Source organism: Procambarus clarkii, chromosome 88 (assembly GCF_040958095.1).
Source record: "Procambarus clarkii isolate CNS0578487 chromosome 88, FALCON_Pclarkii_2.0, whole genome shotgun sequence".
Taxonomy (NCBI): domain Eukaryota; kingdom Metazoa; phylum Arthropoda; class Malacostraca; order Decapoda; family Cambaridae; genus Procambarus; species Procambarus clarkii.
Window position 1 is genome coordinate 9,224,310 of NC_091237.1, and position 27,141 is coordinate 9,251,450.

The 27,141-nt window shown below is 52.7% G+C and overlaps 1 protein-coding gene across 1 annotated transcript; it reads right to left on the reverse strand.

The window, feature by feature from the left end:
• On the reverse strand, positions 1–27,138 carry LOC138359031 (WAS/WASL-interacting protein family member 3-like). Its single transcript, XM_069317721.1, has 3 exons — positions 27,045–27,138; positions 25,520–26,290; positions 1–44 (listed from the first exon to the last, which is right to left on the reverse strand). Exons 1-3 carry the CDS (start codon positions 27,136–27,138, stop codon positions 1–3), a joined length of 909 nt encoding a protein of 302 aa, XP_069173822.1.
• Positions 27,139–27,141: the final 3 nt, after the last annotated feature.

Consider the following 27,141-nt stretch of genomic DNA (forward strand, 5'->3'; position numbering starts at 1 on the left):
TCATCGTCTGCGCTCGACGTCAGCGCCATCTACATAGCCGATGACTAAGCGTGTACAAGCCATTGGATTTAGAATATTCTGTGCTCTCAAAGCTGACACACCTATCTAATATACGCTCTGTGTAATAGTGGATGTGTTCAGCCAGCAAATATTCTCAGCACCTTTTAATTCATTTTTTGTTTTGTTCATTGTAGAGTAACGTAACCACTGTTTTATTTTATGTTATTTTTTGACTTTATAATCTTGTTTATTTGCACTGTACATAGCCAATGGATAATCTTAGTTCATATTTGTTTTCAAGTTAATTAAAGTTTCATTGTTCATACAATTTGTTTTGCGTGTTTTCCCTTACATTACCACAGGAGGCAACAGCCACGCAGTCAACTTTTTTTTTTGTAAATGTGATTGGCATTGACACCAGCCATTGGGAGCACTGCCGAACACCTACACCTTTTTTTCCATCGCAATATATACACGGCACACAATTTCTGTGTGGTGATTGGGCGCCTTTTAGCTAATTGGTTGTGTTATTTACGTTATGGTGACTAACATTGCTAACGCAGCCTACTATGACAAGTAAGGGCTCACAAAATCTCTGTGCCTCGGACCCAATGGCTTGAGTGGGTTCGTCAGTTTCTGGTAAGGTTTGCAGGTTCCGTGTTTAATGGAGTGGCAAATGGATAGAACTGACCGGATTGTGGAGAGCGACCTGCGTCGTGATTACGGTGGTTGTAGACACCTGCACGTGTCACGACCCCGCACGTGTCACGACCCCGCACGTGTCACGACCCCGCACGTGTCACGACCCGGCACGTGTCACGACCCGGCACGTGTCACGACCCTGCACGTGTCACGACCCCGCACGTGTCACGACCCTGCACGTGTCACGACCCCGCACGTGTCACGACCCCGCACGTGTCACGACCCCCGCACGTGTCACGACCCTGCACGTGTCACGACCCCGCACGTGTCACGACCCCGCACGTGTCACGACCCCGCACGTGTCACGACCCCGCACGTGTCACGACCCCGCACGTGTCACGACCCCGCACGTGTCACGACCCCGCACGTGTCACGACCCGGCACGTGTCACGACTCGGCACGTGTCACGATCCCGCACGTGTCACGACCCCGCACGTGTCACGACCCCGCACGTGTCACGACCCCGCACGTGTCACGACCCCGCACGTGTCACGATCCCGCACGTGTCACGACCCCGCACGTGTCACGACCCCGCACGTGTCACGACCCTGCACGTATCACGACACCGCACGTGTCACGACCACGCACGTGTCACGACCCTGCACGTGTCACGACCCGGCACGTGTCACGACCCCGCACGTGTCACGACCCGGCACGTGTCACGACCCTGCACGTGTCACGACCCGGCACGTGTCACGACCCCGCACGTGTCACGACCCGGCACGTGTCACGACCTTGCACGTGTCACGACCCTGCACGTGTCACGACCCTGCACGTGTCACGACCCTGCACGTGTCACGACCCTGCACGTGTCACGACCCTGCACGTGTCACGACCCCGCACGTGTCACGACCCCGCTCGTGTCATGACCCTGCACGTGTCACGACCCTGCACGTGTCACGACCCCGCACGTGTCACGACCCTGCACGTGTCACGACCCTGCACGTGTCACGACCCTGCACGTGTCACGACCTTGCACGTGTCACGACCCCGCACGTGTCACGACCCCGCACGTGTCACGATCCCGCACGTGTCACGACCACGCACGTGTCACGACCCTGCACGTGTCACGACCCTGCACGTGTCACGACCCTGCACGTGTCACGACCCCGCACGTGTCACGACTCTGCACGTGTCACGACCCCGCACGTGTCACAGAGAGAGAGAGAGAGAGAGAGAGAGAGAGAGAGAGAGAGAGAGAGAGAGAGAGAGAGAGAGAGAGAGAGAGAGTGAGCATCGATCACAATGTTGACCATCGCCATGAACCATAACTTTATCCCAAGCAACGTGTTATTACGCCAGACTGAGACGCTCGCTATTATGTAATCATCCTGACTTGCAACTGTAAAGTGTTACTGAGTGTTTTATATTTTCTGAGAGGAGGGGAAGGCAATGGAAGGGGAATTGGGGAAGAGGAGGAGGAAGAGGAGGTGCAGGAGGCTGGAAAAGAGGGATATAAAAGAGGAAGAGAGATATATTTATATGGGAGAGTATTATTAACAGCATCATAAAGCTATAACAACAGCCAATACTAACGCAGTAGCCTCGGGATCAAGGTACTACCGTGTGACGTAACAAGGAGTTACTAACAGAAGAAGTAACGTAATGTGTAGCGGTGTAGGCAGTAACGAAGTAGAGAAAATATTATTTTTTAAGAAAAAGTAACAGAATTAATATCAACAACAAATGCAACACACCAGGGGTACCAGCAGCAGTAACACACCAGGGGTACCAGCAACAGTAACACACCAGGGGTACCAGCAACAGTAACACACCAGGGGTACCAGCAACAGTAACACACCAGGGGTACCAGCAACAGTAACACACCAGGGGTACCAGCAAGAGTAACACACCAGGGGTACCAGCAACAGTAACACACCAGGGGTACCAGCAACAGTAACACACCAGGCGTACCAGCAACAGTAACACACCAGGGGTACCAGCAGCAGTAACTGACCAAGGGTACCAGCAACAGTAACACACCAGGGGTACCAGCAACAGTAACACACCAGGGGTAGTAGCAGCAGTAACACACCAGGGGTAGTAGCAACAGTAACACACCAGGGGTACCAGCAACAGTAACACACCAGGGGTACCAGCAACAGTAACACACCAGGGGTACCAGCAACAGTAACACACCAGGGGTACCAGCAACAGTAACACACCAGGGGTACCAGCAACAGTAACACACCAGGGGTACCAGCAACAGTAACTCACCAGGGGTACCAGCAGCAGTAACACACCAGGGGTACCAGCAGCAGTAACACACCAGGGGTACCAGCAACATTAAGACACCAGGGGTACCAGCAACAGTAACACACCAGGGGTACCAGCAACAGTAACACACCAGGGGTACCAGCAACAGTAACACACCAGGGGTACCAGCAACAGTAACACGCCAGGGGTACCAGCAACAGTAACACCCCTGGGGTAGTAGCAGCAGTAACACACCAGGGGTAGTAGCAACAGTAACACACCAGGGGTACCAGCAACAGTAACATACCAGGGGTACCAGCAACAGTAACACACCAGGGGTACCAGCAACAGTAACACACCAGGGGTACCAGCAACAGTAACACACCAGGGGTACCAGCAACAGTAACTCACCAGGGGTACCAGCAGCAGTAACACACCAGGGGTACCAGCAGCAGTAACACACCAGGGGTACCAGCAACATTAAGACACCAGGGGTACCAGCAACAGTAACACACCAGGGGAACCAGCAGCAGTAACTGACCAAGGGTACCAGCAACAGTAACACACCAGGGGTACCAGCAACAGTAACACACCAGGGGTACCAGCAACAGTAACACACCAGGGGTACCAGCAACAGTAACACACCAGGGGTACCAGCAACAGTAACACACCTGGGGTACCAGCAACAGTAACACACCAGGGGTACCAGCAACAGTAACACACCAGGGGTACCAGCAACAGTAACACACCAGGGGTACCAGCAGCAGTAACACACCAGGGGTACCAGCAACAGTAACACACCAGGGGTACCAGCAACAGTAACACACCAGGGGTACCAGCAACAGTAACACACCAGGGGTACCAGCAACAGTAACACACCAGGGGTACCAGCAGCAGTAACTGACCAAGACTACCAGCAACAGTAACACACCAGGGGTACCAGCAACAGTAACACACCAGGGGTAGTAGCAGCAGTAACACACCAGGGGTAGTAGCAACAGTAACACACCAAGGTTACCAGCAACAGTAACACACCAGGGGTACCAGCAACAGTAACACACCAGGGGTACCAGCAACAGTAACACACCAGGGGTACCAGCAACAGTAACACACCAGGGGTACCAGCAACAGTAACTCACCAGGGGTACCAGCAGCAGTAACACACCAGGGGTACCAGCAGCAGTAACACACCAGGGGTACCAGCAACATTAAGACACCAGGGGTACCAGCAACAGTAACACACCAGGGGTACCATCAGCAGTAACTGACCAAGGGTACCAGCAGCAGTAACTGACCAAGGGTACCAGCAACAGTAACACACCAGGGGAACCAGCAACAGTAACACACCAGGGGTACCAGCAACAGTAACACACCAGGGGTACCAGCAACAGTAACACACCAGGGGTACCAGCAACAGTAACACACCAGGGGTACCAGCAACAGTAACACACCTGGGGTACCAGCAACAGTAACACACCAGGGGTACCAGCAACAGTAACACACCAGGGGTAGTAGCAGCAGTAACACACCAGGGGTAGTAGCAACAGGAACACACCAGGGGTACCAGCAACAGTAACACACCAGGGGTACCAGCAACAGTAACACGCCAGGGGTAGTAGCAACAGTAACACACAAAGGGTACCAACAACAGTAACACACCAGGGGTACCAGCAGCAGTAACACACCAGGGGTAGTAGCAACAGTAACACACCAGGGGTACCAGCAACAGTAACACACCAGGGGTACCAGCAACAGTAACACACTAGGGGTAGTAGCAACAGTAACACACCAGGGGTAGTAGCAACAGTAACACACCAGGGGTAGTAGCAACAGTAACACACCAGGGGTAGTAGCAACAGTAACACACCTGGGGTACCAGCAACAGTAACACAGCAGGGGTACCAGCAACAGTAACACACCAGGGGTACCAGCAACAGTAACACACCAGGGGTAGTAGCAACAGTAACACACCAGGGGTAGTAGCAACAGTAACACACCTAGCTGGGGTAGTAGCAACAGTAACACACCTAGCTGGGGTACCAGCAACAGTAACACACCAGGGGTACCAGCAACAGTAACACACCAGGGGTACCAGCAACAGTAACACACCAAGGGGTACCAGCAACAGTAACACACCAGGGGTACCAGCAACAGTAACACACCAGGGGTACCAAAAACAGTAACACACCAGGGGTACCAGCAGCAGTAACACACCAGGGGTACCAGCAGCAGTAACTCACCAGGGGTACCAGCAACAGTAACACACCAGGGGTAGTAGCAGCAGTAACACACCAGGGATACCAGCAACGGTAACACACCAGGGGTAGTAGCAACAGTAACTCACTAGGGGTACCAGCAACAGTAACACACCAGGGGTACCAGCAACAGTAACACACCAGGGGTACCAGCAACAGTAACTCACCAGGGGTACCAGCAACAGTAACACACCAGGGGTACCAGCAACAGTAACACACCAGGGGTAGTAGCAGAAGTAACACGCCATGGGTAGTAGTAACAGTAACACACCAGGGGTAGTAGCAAGAGTAACTCACCAGGGGTACCAGCAACAGTAACACACCAGGGGTACCAGCAACAGTAACACACCAGGGGGTACCAGCAACAGTAACACACCAGGGGTACTAGCAACAGTAACACACCAGGGGTACCAACAACAGTAACACACCAGAAGTACCAGCAGCAGTAACACACCAGGGGTACCAGCAACAGTAACACACCAGGGGTACCAGCAACAGTAACACACCAGGGGTACCAGCAACAGTAACACACCAGGGGTACCAGCAACAGTAACTCACCAGGGGTACCAGCAGCAGTAACACACCAGGGGTACCAGCAACAGTAACACACCAGGGGTACCAGCAACAGTAACACACCAGGGGTACCAGCAACAGTAACACACCAGGGGTACCAGCAACAGTAACACACCAGGGGTACCAGCAACAGTAACACACCTGGGGTAGTAGCAGCAGTAACACACCAGGGGTAGTAGCAACAGTAACACACCAGGGGTACCAGCAACAGTAACACACCAGGGGTACCAGCAACAGTAACACACCAGGGGTACCAGCAACAGTAACACACCAGGGGTACCAGCAACAGTAACACACCAGGGGTACCAGCAACAGTAACTCACCAGGGGTACCAGCAGCAGTAACACACCAGGGGTACCAGCAGCAGTAACACACCAGGGGTACCAGCAACATTAAGACACCAGGGGTACCAGCAACAGTAACACACCAGGGGTACCAGCAGCAGTAACTGACCAAGGGTACCAGCAACAGTAACACACCAGGGGTACCAGCAACAGTAACACACCAGGGGTACCAGCAACAGTAACACACCAGGAGTACCAGCAACAGTAACACACCAGGGGTACCAGCAACAGTAACACACCAGGGGTACCAGCAACAGTAACACAACAGGGGTACCAGCAACAGTAACACACCTGGGGTACCAGCAACAGTAACACACCAGGGGTACCAGCAACAGTAACACACCAGGGGTACCAGCAACAGTAACACACCAGGGGTACCAGCAGCAGTAACACACCAGGGGTACCAGCAACAGTAACACACCAGGGGTACCAGCAACAGTAACACACCAGGGGTACCAGCAACAGTAACACACCAGGGGTACCAGCAACAGTAACACACCAGGGGTACCAGCAGCAGTAACTGACCAAGGGTACCAGCAACAGTAACACACCAGGGGTACCAGCAACAGTAACACACCAGGGGTAGTAGCAGCAGTAACACACCAGGGGTAGTAGCAACAGTAACACACCAAGGGTACCAGCAACAGTAACACACCAGGGGTACCAGCAACAGTAACACACCAGGGGTACCAGCAACAGTAACACACCAGGGGTACCAGCAACAGTAACACACCAGGGGTACCAGCAACAGTAACTCACCAGGGGTACCAGCAGCAGTAACACACCAGGGGTACCAGCAGCAGTAACACACCAGGGGTACCAGCAACATTAAGACACCAGGGGTACCAGCAACAGTAACACACCAGGGGTACCAGCAGCAGTAACTGACCAAGGGTACCAGCAACAGTAACACACCAGGGGTACCAGCAACAGTAACACACCAGGGGTACCAGCAACAGTAACACACCAGGGGTACCAGCAACAGTAGCACACCAGGGGTACCAGCAACAGTAACACACCAGGGGTACCAGCAACAGTAACACACCAGGGGTACCAGCAACAGTAACACACCTGGGGTACCAGCAACAGTAACACACCAGGGGTACCAGCAACAGTAACACACCAGGGGTACCAGCAACAGTAACACACCAGGGGTACCAGCAACAGTAACACACCAGGGGTAGTAGCAGCAGTAACACACCAGGGGTAGTAGCAACAGGAACACACCAGGGGTACCAGCAACAGTAACACACCAGGGGTACCAGCAACAGTAACACACCAGGGGTAGTAGCAACAGTAACACACCAGGGGTAGTAGCAACAGTAACACACCAGGGGTAGTAGCAACAGTAACACACCAGGGGTACCAGCAACAGTAACACACCAGGGGTACCAGCAACAGTAACACACCAGGGGTACCAGCAACAGTAACACACCAGGGGTAGTAGCAGCAGTAACACACCAGGGGTAGTAGCAACAGGAACACACCAGGGGTACCAGCAACAGTAACACACCAGGGGTACCAGCAACAGTAACACACCAGGGGTAGTAGCAACAGTAACACACCAGGGGTAGTAGCAACAGTAACACACCAGGGGTAGTAGCAACAGTAACACACCAGGGGTAGTAGCAGCAACAGTAACACACCTGGGGTACCAGCAACAGTAACACACCAGGGGTACCAGCAACAGTAACACACCAGGGGTACCAGCAACAGTAACACACCAGGGGTAGTAGCAACAGTAACACACCAGGGGTAGTAGCAACAGTAACACACCTAACTGGGGTAGTAGCAACAGTAACACACCTAGCTGGGGTACCAGCAACAGTAACACACCAGGGGTACCAGCAACTGTAACACACCAGGGGTACCAGCAACAGTAACACACCAAGGGGTACCAGCAACAGTAACACACCAGGGGTAGTAGCAACAGTAACACACCAGGGGTACCAACAACAGTAACACACCAGGGGTACCAGCAGCAGTAACACACCAGGGGTACCAGCAGCAGTAACTCACCAGGGGTACCAGCAACAGTAACACACCAGGGGTAGTAGCATCAGTAACACACCAGGGATACCAGCAACAGTAACACACCAGGGGTAGTAGCAACAGTAACTCACTAGGGGTACCAGCAACAGTAACACACCAGGGGTACCAGCAACAGTAACACACCAGGGGTACCAGCAACAGTAACTCACCAGGGGTACCAGCAACAGTAACACACCAGGGGTACCAGCAACAGTAACACACCAGGGGTAGTTGCAGAAGTAACACGCCATGGGTAGTAGTAACAGTAACACACCAGGGGTAGTAGCAACAGTAACTCACCAGGGGTACCAGCAACAGTAACACACCAGGGGTACCAGCAACAGTAACACACCAGGGGGTACCAGCAACAGTAACACACCAGGGGTAGTAGCAACAGTAACACACCAGGGGTACCAACAACAGTAACACACCAGGGGTACCAGCAGCAGTAACACACCAGGGGTACCATCAGCAGTAACTCACCAGGGGTACCAGCAACAGTAACACACCAGGGGTAGTAGCAGCAGTAACACGCCAGGGATACCAGCAACAGTAACACACCAGGGGTAGTAGCAACAGTAACTCACCAGGGGTACCAGCAACAGTAACACACCAGGGGTACCAGCAACAGTAAAACACCGAGGGTATCAGTAACAGTAACTCACCAGGGGTACCAGCAACAGTAACACACCAGGGGTACCAGCAACAGTAACACACCAGGGGTAGTAGCAGAAGTAACACGCCATGGGTAGTAGTAACAGTAACTCACCAGGGGTACCAGCAACAGTAACACACCAGGGGTACCAGCAGCAGTAACTCACCAGGGGTACCAACAACAGTAACACACCAGGGGTACCAGCAACAGTAACACACCAGGGGTACCAGCAACAGTAACTCACCAGGGGTACCAGCAACAGTAACACACCAGGGGTACCAGCAACAGTAACACACCAGGGGTAGTAGCAGAAGTAACACGCCATGGGTAGTAGTAACAGTAACACACCAGGGGTAGTAGCAACAGTAACTCACCAGGGGTACCAGCAACAGTAACACACCAGGGGTACCAGCAACAGTAACACACCAGGGGTAGTAGCAGCAGTAACACACCAAGGGTAGTAGCAACAGTAACACACCAAGGTTACCAGCAACAGTAACACACCAGGGGTACCAGCAACAGTAACACACCAGGGGTACCAGCAACAGTAACACACCAGGGGTACCAGCAACAGTAACACACCAGGGGTACCAGCAACAGTAACTCACCAGGGGTACCAGCAGCAGTAACACACCAGGGGTACCAGCAGCAGTAACACACCAGGGGTACCAGCAACATTAAGACACCAGGGGTACCAGCAACAGTAACACACCAGGGGTACCAGCAGCAGTAACACACCAGGGGTAGTAGCAGCAGTAACACACCAGGGGTAGTAGCAACAGGAACACACCAGGGGTACCAGCAACAGTAACACACCAGGGGTACCAGCAACAGTAACACGCCAGGGGTAGTAGCAACAGTAACACACCAGGGGTACCAACAACAGTAACACACCAGGGGTACCAGCAGCAGTAACACACCAGGGGTAGTAGCAACATTAACACACCAGGGGTACCAGCAACAGTAACACACCAGGGGTACCAGCAACAGTAACACACTAGGGGTAGTAGCAACAGTAACACACCAGGGGTAGTAGCAACAGTAACACACCAGGGGTAGTAGCAACAGTAACACACCAGGGGTAGTAGCAACCGTAACACACCTGGGGTACCAGCAACAGTAACACAGCAGGGGTACCAGCAACAGTAACACACCAGGGGTACCAGCAACAGTAACACACCAGGGGTAGTAGCAACAGTAACACACCAGGGGTAGTAGCAACAGTAACACACCTAGCTGGGGTAGTAGCAACAGTAACACACCTAGCTGGGGTACCAGCAACAGTAACACACCAGGGGTACCAGCAACAGTAACACACCAGGGGTACCAGCAACAGTAACACACCAAGGGGTACCAGCAACAGTAACACACCAGGGGTACCAGCAACAGTAACACACCAGGGGTACCAAAAACAGTAACACACCAGGGGTACCAGCAGAAGTAACACACCAGGGGTACCAGCAGCAGTAACTCACCAGGGGTACCAGCAACAGTAACACACCAGGGGTAGTAGCAGCAGTAACACACCAGGGATACCAGCAACAGTAACACACCAGTGGTAGTAGCAACAGTAACTCACTAGGGGTGCCAGCAACAGTAACACACCAGGGGTACCAGCAACAGTAACACACCAGGGGTACCAGCAACAGTAACTCACCAGGGGTACCAGCAACAGTAACACACCAGGGGTACCAGCAACAGAAACACACCAGGGGTAGTAGCAGAAGTAACACGCCATGGGTAGTAGTAACAGTAACACACCAGGGGTAGTAGCAACAGTAACTCACCAGGGGTACCAGCAACAGTAACACACCAGGGGTACCAGCAACAGTAACACACCAGGGGGTACCAGCAACAGTAACACACCAGGGGTAGTAGCAACAGTAACACACCAGGGGTACCAACAACAGTAACACACCAGGGGTACCAGCAGCAGTAACACACCAGGGGTACCAGCAACAGTAACACACCAAGGGTACCAGCAACAGTAACACACCAGGGGTACCACCAACAGTAACACACCAGGGGTACCAGCAACAGTAACTCACCAGGGGTACCAGCAGCAGTAACACACCAGGGGTACCAGCAACAGTAACACACCAGGGGTACCAGCAACAGTAACACACCAGGGGTACCAGCAACAGTAACACACCAGGGGTACCAGCAACAGTAACACACCAGGGGTACCAGCAACAGTAACACACCAGGGGTACCAGCAACAGTAACACACCTGGGGTAGTAGCAGCAGTAACACACCAGGGGTAGTAGCAACAGTAACACACCAGGGGTACCAGCAACAGTAACACACCAGGGGTACCAGCAACAGTAACACACCAGGGGTACCAGCAACAGTAACACACCAGGGGTACCAGCACCAGTAACACACCAGGGGTACCAGCAACAGTAACTCACCAGGGGTACCAGCAGCAGTAACACACCAGGGGTACCAGCAGCAGTAACACACCAGGGGTACCAGCAACATTAAGACACCAGGGGTACCAGCAACAGTAACACACCAGGGGTACCAGCAGCAGTAACTGACCAAGGGTACCAGCAACAGTAACACACCAGGGGTACCAGCAACAGTAACACACCAGGGGTACCAGCAACAGTAACACACCAGGGGTACCAGCAACAGTAACACACCAGGGGTACCAGCAACAGTAACACACCAGGGGTACCAGCAACAGTAACACACCTGGGGTACCAGCAACAGTAACACACCAGGGGTACCAGCAACAGTAACACACCAGGGGTACCAGCAACAGTAACACACCAGGGGTACCAGCAACAGTAACACACCAGGGGTACCAGCAGCAGTAACTGACCAAGGGTACCAGCAACAGTAACACACCAGGGGTACCAGCAACAGTAACACACCAGGGGTACCAGCAACAGTAACACACCAGGGGTACCAGCAGCAGTAACACACCAAGGGTACCAGCAACAGTAACACACCAGGGGTACCAGCAACAGTAACACACCAGGGGTAGTAGCAGCAGTAACACACCAGGGGTAGTAGCAACAGTAACACACCAAGGGTACCAGCAACAGTAACACACCAGGGGTACCAGCAACAGTAACACACCAGGGGTACCAGCAACAGTAACACACCAGGGGTACCAGCAACAGTAACACACCAGGGGTAGTAGCAACAGTAACACACCAGGGGTACCAACAACAGTAACACACCAGGGGTACCAGCAGCAGTAACACACCAGGGGTACCATCAGCAGTAACTCACCAGGGGTACCAGCAACAGTAACACACCAGGGGTAGTAGCAGCAGTAACACACCAGGGATACCAGCAACAGTAACACACCAGGGGTAGTAGCAACAGTAACTCACCAGGGGTACCAGCAACAGTAACACACCAGGGGTACCAGCAACAGTAAAACACCGAGGGTATCAGCAACAGTAACTCACCAGGGGTACCAGCAACAGTAACACACCAGGGGTACCAGCAACAGTAACACACCAAGGGTAGTAGCAGAAGTAACACGCCATGGGTAGTAGTAACAGTAACTCACCAGGGGTACCAGCAACAGTAACACACCAGGGGTACCAGCAGCATTAACTCACCAGGGGTACCAACAACAGTAACACACCAGGGGTACCAGCAACAGTAACACACCAGGGGTACCAGCAACAGTAACTCACCAGGGGTACCAGCATTAGTAACACACCAGGGGTACCAGCAACAGTAACACACCAGGGGTAGTAGCAGAAGTAACACGCCATGGGTAGTAGTAACAGTAACACACCAGGGGTAGTAGCAACAGTAACTCACCAGGGGTACCAGCAACAGTAACACACCAGGGGTACCAGCAACAGTAACACACCAGGGGTAGTAGCAACAGTAACTCACCAGGGATACCAGCAGCAGTAACACACCAGGGGTAGTAGCAGCAGTAACACACCAGGGATACCAGCAGCAGTAACACACCAGGGGTACCAGCAACAGTAACACACCAGGGGTAGTAGCAGCAGTAACACACCAGGGGTACCAGCAACAGTAACACACCAGGGGTACCAGCAACAGTAACACACCAGGGGTACCAGCAACAGTAACACACCAGGGGTACCAGCAGCAGTAACTCACCAGGGGTACCAGCAACAGTAACACACCAGGGGTAGTAGCAGCAGTAACACACCAGGAATACCAGCAACAGTAACACACCAGGGGTAGTAGCAACAGTAACTCACTAGGGGTACCAGCAACAGTAACACACCAGGGGTACCAGCAACAGTAACACACCAGGGGTACCAGCAACAGTTACACACCAGGGGTAGTAGCAGAAGTAACACGCCAAGGTAGTAGTAACAGTAACACACCAGGGGTAGTAGCAACAGTAACTCACCAGGGGTACCAGCAACAGTAACACACCAGGGGTACCAGCAACAGTAACACACCAGGGGGTACCAGCAACAGTAACACACCAGGGGTAGTAGCAACGGTAACACACCAGGGGTACCAACAACAGTAACACACCAGGGGTACCAGCAGCAGTAACACACCAGGGGTACCATCAGCAGTAACTCACCAGGGATACCAGCAACAGTAACACACCAGGGGTAGTAGCAACAGTAACTCACCAGGGGTACCAGCAACAGTAACACACCAGGGGTACCAGCAACAGTAAAACACCGAGGGTACCAGCAACAGTAACTCACCAGGGGTACCAGCAACAGTAACACACCAGGGGTACCAGCAACAGTAACACACCAGGGGTAGTAGCAGAAGTAACACGCCATGGGTAGTAGTAACAGTAACTCACCAGGGGTACCAGCAACAGTAACACACCAGGGGTACCAGCAACAGTAACTCACCAGGGGTACCAACAACAGTAACACACCAGGGGTACCAGCAACAGTAACACACCAGGGGTACCAGCAACAGTAACTCACCAGGGGTACCAGCATCAGTAACACACCAGGGGTACCAGCAACAGTAACACACCAGGGGTAGTAGCAGAAGTAACGCGCCGTGGGTAGTAGTAACAGTAACACACCAGGGGTAGTAGCAACAGTAACTCACCAGGGGTACCAGCAACAGTAACACACCAGGGGTACCAGCAACAGTAACACACCAGGGGTAGTAGCAACAGTAACTCACCAGGGATACCAGCAACAGTAACACACCAGGGGTAGTAGCAGCAGTAACACACCAGGGATACCAGCAGCAGCAACACACCAGGGGTACCAGCAACAGTAACACACCAGGGGTAGTAGCAGCAGTAACACACCAGGGGTACCAGCAACAGTAAAACACCAGGGGTACCAGCAACAGTAACACACCAGGGGTACCAGCAACAGTAACACACCAGGGGTACCAGCAACAGTAACTCACCAGGGGTACCAGCAACAGTAACTCACCAGGGGTACCAGCAACAGTAACTCACCAGGGGTACCAGCAACAGTAACACACCAGGGGTACCAGCAACAGTAACACACCTGGGGTAGTAGCAAAAGTAACACACCAGGGGTACCAGCAACAGTATCTCACCAGGGGTACCAGCAACAGTAACACACCAGGGGTACCAGCAACAGTAACACACCAGGGGTACCAGCAACAGTAACTCACCAGGGGTACCAGCAACAGTAATTCACCAGGGGTACCAGCAACAGTAACTCACCAGGGATACCAGCAACAGTAACACACCAGGGGTACCAGCAACAGTAACACACCAGGGGTACCAGCAACAGTAACTCACCAGGGGTACCAGCAACAGTAACTCACCAGGGGTACCAGCAACAGTAACACACCAGGGGTAGTAGCAGAAGTAACACGCCATGGGTAGTAGTAACAGTAACTCACCAGGGGTACCAGCAACAGTAACACACCAGGGGTACCAGCAGCAGTAACTCACCAGGGGTACCAGCAGCAGTAACACACCAGGGGTACCAGCAACAGTAACACACCAGGGGTACCAGCAACAGTAACTCACCAGGGGTACCAGCAACAGTAACACACCAGGGGTACCAGCAACAGTAACACACCAGGGGTAGTAGCAACAGTAACTCACCAGGGGTACCAGCAACAGTAACACACCAGGGGTAGTAGCAACAGTAACTCACCAGGGGTACCAGCAACAGTAACACACCAGGGGTAGTAGCAACAGTAACTCACCAGGGATACCAGCAACAGTAACACACCAGGGGTACCAGCAACAGTAACACACCAGGGATACCAGCAACAGTAACACACCAGGGGTACCAGCAACAGTAACACACCAGGGGTACCAGCAACAGTAACTCACCAGGGATACCAGCAACAGTAACACACCAGGGGTACCAGCAACAGTAACACACCAGGGGTAGTAGCAACAGTAACACACCAGGGGTACCAGCAACAGTAACTCACCAGAGGTACCAACAACAGTAACTCACCAGGGGTACCAACAACAGTAACTCACCAGGGGTACCAGCAACAGTAACACACCAGGGGTACCAGCAACAGTAACTCACCAGGGATACCAGCAACAGTAACTCACCAGGGGTACCAGCAACAGTAACACACCAGAGGTACCAGCAACAGTAACTCACCAGGGGTACCAGCAACAGTAACTCACCAGGGATACCAGCAACAGTAACTCACCAGGGGTACCAGCAACAGTAACACACCAGAGGTACCAGCAACAGTAACTCACCAGGGGTACCAGCAGCAGTAACTCACCAGGGATACCAGCAACAGTAACTCACCAGGGGTACCAGCAACAGTAACACACCAGGGGTAGTAGCAACAGTAACTCACCAGGGGTACCAGCAACAGTAACACACCAGGGGTAGTAGCAACAGTAACTCACCAGGGATACCAGCAACAGTAACACACCAGGGGTACCAGCAACAGTAACACACCAGGGATACCAGCAACAGTAACACACCAGGGGTACCAGCAACAGTAACACACCAGGGGTACCAGCAACAGTAACTCACCAGGGATACCAGCAACAGTAACACACCAGGGGTACCAGCAACAGTAACACACCAGGGGTAGTAGCAACAGTAACACACCAGGGGTACCAGCAACAGTAACTCACCAGAGGTACCAACAACAGTAACTCACCAGGGGTACCAGCAACAGTAACTCACCAGGGGTACCAGCAACAGTAACACACCAGGGGTACCAGCAACAGTAACTCACCAGGGATACCAGCAACAGTAACTCACCAGGGGTACCAGCAACAGTAACACACCAGAGGTACCAGCAACAGTAACTCACCAGGGGTACCAGGAACAGTAACTCACCAGGGATACCAGCAACAGTAACTCACCAGGGGTACCAGCAACAGTAACACACCAGAGGTACCAGCAACAGTAACTCACCAGGGGTACCAGCAGCAGTAACTCACCAGGGATACCAGCAACAGTAACTCACCAGGGGTACCAGCAACAGTAACACACCAGAGGTACCAGCAACAGTAACTCACCAGGGGTACCAGCAACAGTAACTCACCAGGGATACCATCAGCAGTAACTCACCAGGGGTACCAGCAACAGTAACATACCAGGGGTAGTAGCAGCAGTAACACACCAGGGATACCAGCAACAGTAACACACCAGGGGTAGTAGCAACAGTAACTCACCAAGGGTACCAGCAACAGTAACACACCAGGGGTACCAGCAACAGTAAAACACCGAGGGTATCAGCAACAGTAATTAACTCACCAGGGGTACCAGCAACAGTAACACACCAGGGGTACCAGCAACAGTAACACACCAGGGGTAGTAGCAGAAGTAACACGCCATGGGTAGTAGTAACAGTAACTCACCAGGGGTACCAGCAACAGTAACACACCAGGGGTACCAGCAGCAGTAACTCACCAGGGGTACCAACAACAGTAACACACCAGGGGTACCAGCAACAGTAACTCACCAGGGGTACCAGCAACAGTAACACACCAGGGGTACCAGCAACAGTAACTCACCAGGGATACCAGCAACAGTAACTCACCAGGGGTACCAGCAACAGTAACACACCAGAGGTACCAGCAACAGTAACTCACCAGGGGTACCAGGAACAGTAACTCACCAGGGATACCAGCAACAGTAACTCACCAGGGGTACCAGCAACAGTAACACACCAGAGGTACCAGCAACAGTAACTCACCAGGGGTACCAGCAGCAGTAACTCTCCAGGGATACCAGCAACAGTAACTCACCAGGGGTACCAGCAACAGTAACACACCAGAGGTACCAGCAACAGTAACTCACCAGGGGTACCAGCAACAGTAACTCACCAGGGATACCATCAGCAGTAACTCACCAGGGGTACCAGCAACAGTAACATACCAGGGGTAGTAGCAGCAGTAACACACCAGGGATACCAGCAACAGTAACACACCAGGGGTAGTAGCAACAGTAACTCACCAAGGGTACCAGCAACAGTAACACACCAGGGGTACCAGCAACAGTAAAACACCGAGGGTATCAGCAACAGTAATTAACTCACCAGGGGTACCAGCAACAGTAACACACCAGGGGTACCTAGCAGACAGTAACACACCATGGGTAGTAGCAGAAGTAACACGCCATGGGTAGTAGTAACAGTAACACACCAGGGGTAGTAGCAACAGTAACTCACCAGGGGTACCAGCAACAGTAACACACCAGGGGTACCAGCAACAGTAACACACCAGGGGTAGTAGCAACAGTAACTCACCAGGGATACCAGCAACAGTAACACACCAGGGGTAGTAGCAGCAGTAACACACCAGGGATACCAGCAGCAGTAACACACCAGGGGTACCAGCAACAGTAACACACCAGGGGTAGTAGCAGCAGTAACACACCAGGGGTACCAGCAACAGTAACACACCAGGGGTACCAGCAACAGTAACACACCAGGGGTACCAGCAACAGTAACACACCAGGGGTAGTAGCAGCAGTAACTCACCAGGGGTACCAGCAACAGTAACACACCAGGGGTAGTAGCAGCAGTAACACACCAGGAATACCAGCAACAGTAACACACCAGGGGTAGTAGCAACAGTAACTCACTAGGGGTACCAGCAACAGTAACACACCAGGGGTACCAGCAACAGTAACACACCAGGGGTACCAGCAACAGTAACACACCAGGGGTAGTAGCAGAAGTAACACGCCATGGGTAGTAGTAACAGTAACACACCAGGGGTAGTAGCAACAGTAACTCACCAGGGGTACCAGCAACAGTAACACACCAGGGGTACCAGCAACAGTAACACACCAGGGGGTACCAGCAACAGTAACACACCAGGGGTAGTAGCAACAGTAACACACCAGGGGTACCAACAACAGTAACACACCAGGGGTACCAGCAGCAGTAACACACCAGGGGTACCATCAGCAGTAAATCACCAGGGGTACCAGCAACAGTAACACACCAGGGGTACCAGCAACAGTAAAACACCGAGGGTACCAGCAACAGTAACTCACCAGGGGTACCAGCAACAGTAACACACCAGGGGTACCAGTAACAGTAACACACCAGGGGTAGTAGCAGAAGTAACACGCCATGGGTAGTAGTAACAGTAACTCACCAGGGGTACCAGCAACAGTAACACACCAGGGGTACCAGCAGCAGTAACTCACCAGGGGTACCAACAACAGTAACACACCAGGGGTACCAGCAACAGTAACACACCAGGGGTACCAGCAACAGTAACTCACCAGGGGTACCAGCATCAGTAACACACCAGGGGTACCAGCAACAGTAACACACCAGGGGTAGTAGCAGAAGTAACACGCCATGGGTAGTAGTAACAGTAACACACCAGGGGTAGTAGCAACAGTAACTCACCTGGGGTACCAGCAACAGTAACACACCAGGGGTACCAGCAACAGAAACACACCAGGGGTAGTAGCAACAGTAACTCACCAGGGATACCAGCAACAGTAACACACCAGGGGTAGTAGCAGCAGTAACACACCAGGGATACCAGCAGCAGCAACACACCAGGGGTACCAGCAACAGTAACACACCAGGGGTAGTAGCAGCAGTAACACACCAGGGGTACCAGCAACAGTAACATACCAGGGGTACCAGCAACAGTAACACACCAGGGGTACCAGCAACAGTAACACACCAGGGGTACCAGCAACAGTAACTCACCAGGGGTACCAGCAACAGTAACTCACCAGGGGTACCAGCAACAGTAACTCACCAGGGGTACCAGCAACAGTAACACACCAGGGGTACCAGCAACAGTAACACACCAGGGGTAGTAGCAACAGTAACACACCAGGGGTACCAGCAACAGTATCTCACCAGGGGTACCAGCAACAGTAACACACCACGGGTACCAGCAACAGTAACACACCAGGGGTACCAGCAACAGTAACTCACCAGGGGTACCAGCAACAGTAACTCACCAGGGGTACCAGCAACAGTAACTCACCAGGGATACCAGCAACAGTAACACACCAGGGGTACCAGCAACAGTAACACACCAGGGGTACCAGCAACAGTAACTCACCAGGGGTACCAGCAACAGTAACTCACCAGGGGTACCAGCAACAGTAACACACCAGGGGGTAGTAGCAGAAGTAACACGCCATGGGTAGTAGTAACAGTAACTCACCAGGGGTACCAGCAACAGTAACACACCAGGGGTACCAGCAGCAGTAACTCACCAGGGGTACCAACAACAGTAACACACCAGGGGTACCAGCAACAGTAACACACCAGGGGTACCAGCAACAGTAACTCACCAGGGGTACCAGCAACAGTAACACACCAGGGGTACCAGCAACAGTAACACACCAGGGGTAGTAGCAACAGTAACTCACCAGGGGTACCAGCAACAGTAACACACCAGGGGTAGTAGCAACAGTAACTCACCAGGGATACCAGCAACAGTAACACACCAGGGGTACCAGCAACAGTAACACACCAGGGATACCAGCAACAGTAACACACCAGGGGTACCAGCAACAGTAACACACCAGGGGTACCAGCAATAGTAACTCACCAGGGATACCAGCAACAGTAACACACCAGGGGTACCAGCAACAGTAACACACCAGGGGTAGTAGCAACAGTAACACACCAGGGGTACCAGCAACAGTAACTCACCAGAGGTACCAACAACAGTAACTCACCCGGGGTACCAGCAACAGTAACTCACCAGGGGTACCAGCAACAGTAACACACCAGGGGTACCAGCAACAGTAACTCACCAGGGATACCAGCAACAGTAACTCACCAGGGGTACCAGCAACAGTAACACACCAGAGGTACCAGCAACATTAACTCACCAGGGGTACCAGCAACAGTAACTCACCAGGGATACCAGCAACAGTAACTCACCAAGGGTACCAGCAACAGTAACACACCAGAGGTACCAGCAACAGTAACTCACCAGGGGTACCAGTAACAGTAACTCACCAGGGATACCAGCAACAGTAACTCACCAGGGGTACCAGCAACAGTAACTCACCAGAGGTACCAGCAACAGTAACTCACCAGGGGTACCAGCAACAGTAACACACCAGGGGTACTAGCAACAGTAACTCACCAGGGGTACCAGCAACAGTAACACACCAGGGGTACCAGCAACAGTAACTCACCAGGGATACCAGCAACAGTAACTCACCAGGGGTACCAGCAACAGTAACACACCAGGGGTACCAGCAACAGTAACTCACCAGGGGTACCAGCACCAGCAACAATAACACACCAGGGGTACCAGCAACAGTAACTCACCAGGGGTACCAGCAACAGTAACACACCAGGGGTACCAGCAACAGTAACTCACCAGGGATACCAGCAACAGTAACTCACCAGGGGTACCAGCAACAGTAACTCACCAGGGGTACCAGCAACAGTAACTCACCAGGGGTACCAGCAACAGTAACACACCAGGGGTACCAGCAACAGTAACACACCATGGGTACCAGCAACAGTAACTCACCAGGGGTACCAGCAACAGTAACACACCAGGGGTACCAGCAACAGTAACACACCAGGGGTAGTAGCAACAGTAACACACCAGGGGTACCAGCAACAGTATCTCACCAGGGGTACCAGCAACAGTAACACACCACGGGTACCAGCAACAGTAACACACCAGGGGTACCAGCAACAGTAACTCACCAGGGGTACCAGCAACAGTAACTCACCAGGGGTACCAGCAACAGTAACTCACCAGGGATACCAGCAACAGTAACACACCAGGGGTACCAGCAACAGTAACACACCAGGGGTACCAGCAACAGTAACTCACCAGGGGTTCCAGCAACAGTAACTCACCAGGGGTACCAGCAACAGTAACACACCAGGGGGTAGTAGCAGAAGTAACACGCCATGGGTAGTAGTAACAGTAACTCACCAGGGGTACCAGCAACAGTAACACACCAGGGGTACCAGCAGCAGTAACTCACCAGGGGTACCAACAACAGTAACACACCAGGGGTACCAGCAACAGTAACACACCAGGGGTACCAGCAACAGTAACTCACCAGGGGTACCAGCAACAGTAACACACCAGGGGTACCAGCAACAGTAACACACCAGGGGTAGTAGCAACAGTAACTCACCAGGGGTACCAGCAACAGTAACACACCAGGGGTAGTAGCAACAGTAACTCACCAGGGATACCAGCAACAGTAACACACCAGGGGTACCAGCAACAGTAACACACCAGGGATACCAGCAACAGTAACACACCAGGGGTACCAGCAACAGTAACACACCAGGGGTACCAGCAATAGTAACTCACCAGGGATACCAGCAACAGTAACACACCAGGGGTACCAGCAACAGTAACACACCAGGGGTAGTAGCAACAGTAACACACCAGGGGTACCAGCAACAGTAACTCACCAGAGGTACCAACAACAGTAACTCACCCGGGGTACCAGCAACAGTAACTCACCAGGGGTACCAGCAACAGTAACACACCAGGGGTACCAGCAACAGTAACTCACCAGGGATACCAGCAACAGTAACTCACCAGGGGTACCAGCAACAGTAACACACCAGAGGTACTAGCAACATTAACTCACCAGGGGTACCAGCAACAGTAACTCACCAGGGATACCAGCAACAGTAACTCACCAAGGGTACCAGCAACAGTAACACACCAGAGGTACCAGCAACAGTAACTCACCAGGGGTACCAGTAACAGTAACTCACCAAGGATACCAGCAACAGTAACTCACCAGGGGTACCAGCAACAGTAACTCACCAGAGGTACCAGCAACAGTAACTCACCAGGGGTACCAGCAACAGTAACACACCAGGGGTACTAGCAACAGTAACTCACCAGGGGTACCAGCAACAGTAACACACCAGGGGTACCAGCAACAGTAACTCACCAGGGATACCAGCAACAGTAACTCACCAGGGGTACCAGCAACAGTAACACACCAGGGGTACCAGCAACAGTAACTCACCAGGGGTACCAGCACCAGCAACAATAACACACCAGGGGTACCAGCAACAGTAACTCACCAGGGGTACCAGCAACAGTAACACACCAGGGGTACCAGCAACAGTAACTCACCAGGGATACCAGCAACAGTAACTCACCAGGGGTACCAGCAACAGTAACTCACCAGGGGTACCAGCAACAGTAACTCACCAGGGGTACCAGCAACAGTAACACACCAGGGGTACCAGCAACAGTAACACACCATGGGTACCAGCAACAGTAACTCACCAGGGGTACCAGCAACAGTAACACACCAGGGGTACCAGCAACAGTAACACACCAGGGGTACCAGCAACAGTAACACACCAGGGGTACCAGCAACAGTAACACACCAGGGGTACCAGCAACAGTAACTCACCAGGGATACCAGCAACAGTAACTCACCAGGGGTACCAGCAACAGTAACTCACCAGAGGTACCAGCAACAGTAACTCACCAGGGGTACCAGCAACAGTAACACACCAGGGGTACCAGCAACAGTAACTCACCAGGGGTACCAGCAACAGTAACACACCAGGGGTACCAGCAACAGTAACTCACCAGGGGTACCAGCAACAGTAACTCACCAGGGGTACCAGCAACAGTAACACACCAGGGGTACCAGCAACAGTAACTCACCAGGGGTACCAGCACCAGTAACTCACCAGGGGTACCAGCAACAGTAACTCACCAGGGGTACCAGCAGCAGTAACTCACCAGGGGTACCAGCAACAGTAACTCACCAGGGGTACCAGCAACAGTAACTCACCAGGGGTACCAGCAACAGTAACACACCAGGGGTACCAGCAACAGTAACACACCAGGGGTACCAGCAACAGTAACACACCAGGGGTACCAGCAACAGTAACACACCAGGGGTACCAGCAACAGTAACACACCAGGGGTACCAGCAACAGTAACACACCAGGGGTACCAGCAACAGTAACACACCAGGGGTACCAGCAGCAGTAACACACCAGGGGTACCAGCAACAGTAACACACCAGGGGTACCAGCAACAGTAACTCACCAGGGGTACCAGCAGCAGTAACACACCAGGGGTAGTAGCAGCAGTAACACACCAGGGGTACCAGCAACAGTAACACACCAGGGGTAGTAGCAGCAGTAACACACCAGGGGTACCAGCAACAGTAACACACCAGGGGTACCAGCAACAGTAACACACCAGGGGTACCAGCAACAGTAACACACCAGGGGTACCAGCAACAGTAACACACCAGGGGTACCAGCAACAGTAACACACCAGGGGTACCAGCAGCAGTAACACACCAGGGGTACCAGCAACAGTAACACACCAGGGGTACCAGCAGCAGTAACACACCAGGGGTACCAGCAACAGTAACACACCAGGGGTACCAGCAACAGTAACACACCAGGGGTACCAGCAGCAGTAACACACCAGGGGTACCAGCAACAGTAACACACCAGGGGTACCAGCAACAGTAACACACCAGGGGTACCAGCAGCAGTAACACACCAGGGGTACCAGCAACAGTAACACACCAGGGGTACCAGCAACAGTAACACACCAGGGGTACCAGCAACAGTAACACACCAGGGGTACCAGCAACAGTAACACACCAGGGGTACCAGCAACAGTAACTCACCAGGGGTACCAGCAACAGTAACACACCAGGGGTACCAGCAACAGTAACACACCAGGGGTACCAGCAACAGTAACTCACCAGGGGTACCAGCAACAGTAACACACCAGGGGTACCAGCAACAGTAACACACCAGGGGTACCAGCAACAGTAACACACCAGGGGTACCAGCAACAGTAACACACCAGGGGTACCAGCAACAGTAACACACCAGGGGTACCAGCAACAGTAACTCACCAGGGATACCAGCAACAGTAACTCACCAGGGGTACCAGCAACAGTAACTCACCAGGGGTACCAGCAACAGTAACACACCAGGGGTACCAGCAACAGTAACACACCAGGGGTACCAGCAACAGTAACACACCAGGGGTACCAGCAACAGTAACACACCAGGGGTACCAGCAACAGTAACACACCAGGGGTACCAGCAACAGTAACACACCAGGGGTACCAGCAACAGTAACACACCAGGGGTACCAGCAACAGTAACATACCAGGGGTACCAGCAGCAGTAACACACCAGGGGTACCAGCAACAGTAACACACCAGGGGTACCAGCAACAGTAACTCACCAGGGGTACCAGCAGCAGTAACACACCAGGGGTAGTAGCAGCAGTAACACACCAGGGGTACCAGCAACAGTAACACACCAGGGGTAGTAGCAGCAGTAACACACCAGGGGTACCAGCAACAGTAACACACCAGGGGTACCAGCAACAGTAACACACCAGGGGTACCAGCAACAGTAACACACCAGGGGTACCAGCAACAGTAACACACCAGGGGTACCAGCAACAGTAACACACCAGGGGTACCAGCAGCAGTAACACACCAGGGGTACCAGCAACAGTAACACACCAGGGGTACCAGCAGCAGTAACACACCAGGGGTACCAGCAACAGTAACACACCAGGGGTACCAGCAACAGTAACACACCAGGGGTACCAGCAGCAGTAACACACCAGGGGTACCAGCAACAGTAACACACCAGGGGTACCAGCAACAGTAACACACCAGGGGTACCAGCAGCAGTAACACACCAGGGGTACCAGCAACAGTAACACACCAGGGGTACCAGCAACAGTAACACACCAGGGGTACCAGCAACAGTAACACACCAGGGGTACCAGCAACAGTAACACACCAGGGGTACCAGCAACAGTAACTCACCAGGGGTACCAGCAACAGTAACACACCAGGGGTACCAGCAACAGTAACACACCAGGGGTACCAGCAACAGTAACTCACCAGGGGTACCAGCAACAGTAACACACCAGGGGTACCAGCAACAGTAACACACCAGGGGTACCAGCAACAGTAACACACCAGGGGTACCAGCAACAGTAACACACCAGGGGTACCAGCAACAGTAACTCACCAGGGGTACCAGCAACAGTAACACACCAGGGGTACCAGCAACAGTAACACACCAGGGGTACCAGCAACAGTAACTCACCAGGGGTACCAGCAACAGTAACACACCAGGGGTACCAGCAACAGTAACTCACCAGGGGTACCAGCAACAGTAACTCACCAGGGGTACCAGCAACAGTAACACACCAGGGGTACCAGCAACAGTAACTCACCAGGGGTACCAGCAACAGTAACTCACCAGGGGTACCAGCAACAGTAACACACCAGGGGTACCAGCAACAGTAACTCACCAGGGGTACCAGCAACAGTAACACACCAGGGGTACCAGCTGCAGTAACACACAATGGGTAGTAGCAGCAGTAACACACCAGGGGTACCAGCTGCACCCTTGGTAGATGGTGGAGGAGAGCGTGGTGGAAGGTGGTGGAGAGCGTGGAGGAAGGCAGTGGAGGAGAGCGTGGAGGAAGGCAGTGGAGGAGAGCGTGGAGGAAGGTGGTGGAGGAAGGCAGTGGAGGAGAGCGTGGAGGAAGGTGGTGGAGGAAGGCAGTGGAGGAGAGCGTGGAGGAAGGTGGTGGAGGAAGGCAGTGGAGGAGAGCGTGGAGGAAGGTGGTGGAGGAAGGCAATGGAGGAGAGCGTGGAGGAAGGTGGTGGAGGAGAGCGTGGAGGAAGGCAGTGGAGGAGAGCGTGGAGGAAGGCAGTGGAGGAGAGCGTGGAGGAAGGTGGTGGAGGAAGGCAGTGGAGGAGAGCGTGGAGGAAGGCAGTGGAGGAGAGCGTGGAGGAAGGTGGTGGAGGAAGGCAGTGGAGGAGAGCGTGGAGGAAGGTGGTGGAGGAAGGCAGTGGAGGAGAGCGTGGAGGAAGGCAGTGGAGGAGAGCGTGGAGGAAGGTGGTGGAGGAAGGCAGTGGAGGAGAGCGTGGAGGAAGGTGGTGGAGGAGAGCGTGGAGGAAGGCAGTGGAGGAGAGCGTGGAGGAAGGTGGTGGAGGAAGGCAGTGGAGGAGAGCGTGGAGGAAGGCAGTGGAGGAGAGCGTGGAGGAAGGCAGTGGAGGAGAGCGTGGAGGAAGGTGGTGGAGGAAGGCAGTGGAGGAGAGCGTGGAGGAAGGCGACTTGGGAGGTCCAAGTGTCTTGCTGGTCTCACAATTTCCTGTGAGGATTCGCTTAAGATTTAAACTTCATCATTTTCAAGCAAAACGTCTCATCACGGTGGTAGGCAGAGCTGTGTGGTGATTGTGATGGTAGGAGTGGTGGTAGTAGGGATGGTGGTCACATTAGCTGTGGTTGTGATGATGTTAGTTGTGGTGGTGGTAGTAAGGATTGTGTTAACATTTTTTTACCTCGTATTTACCTGTCAGTACCTTCCTAACAGTGTTTACGAGGAAAGTCTAGTTATATATGTCCCACCTTCCAGCCTTATAGTACTGGTTGCCTTACACTTTGACTTTCCTGACATTCAAATTCTTAAATTTATGGATTAAGGAGGCTTCCTTTTTCTTTCAGTGCATTCCACCTGTTGACAACCCGCTCAGGGTACGAGTTTCCACCTTTCATCCGTGGCCTTTTGTTCTACTTTCTCTCTATTTTAAAAGTCTATCCTTGTCCACCTTATCTATTCCCTCTCAGTAACTTGTTTGTTGTGACCATAAGCCGTCTCTTTCTTCTATCCTCTTGTGTTGTGAGATTTTGTTCCTGTAGCTTGTCCTCATAGTTTAACCCTCTTTCCTCGGGCACCAACCTTCTTGAAATTCCAACCATAGTACTTTTAAAATTTTACTTTTATGCTTCATAAGTTGCAGAATGCATGCCGTTGCTAAATATTTCAATACTGGTCTAACAAATGGTGTGAACATTGTCTAGAAGGAGTCCTCATTTAGGTTGCTAAACAATAATTTTATACTTACCTGTGTCCCATATATTGCCAATATTGTCCTGTTTGCGTGCCTCGGAGTTAGTGCTGGAATAATACCCACTGCCAAATCTCTCATTCTTTCCCATTCT

What these genes read in the sequence shown, in the direction of transcription:
- LOC138359031 (XM_069317721.1), bottom strand. Translation starts at nt 27,138, where the DNA reads ATGGGAAAGAATGAGAGATTTGGCAGTGGGTATTATTCCAGCACTAAC. An exon ending in TGGCAATATATGGGACACAG is followed by an intron (nt 26,291 to 27,044) that starts GTAAGTATAAAA and finishes GAATCCTCACAG; the next exon opens with GAAATTGTGAGACCAGCAAG. An exon ending in GGGTGCAGCTGGTACCCCTG is followed by an intron (nt 45 to 25,519) that starts GTGTGTTACTGC and finishes GTACACGCTTAG; the next exon opens with TCATCGGCTATGTAGATGGC.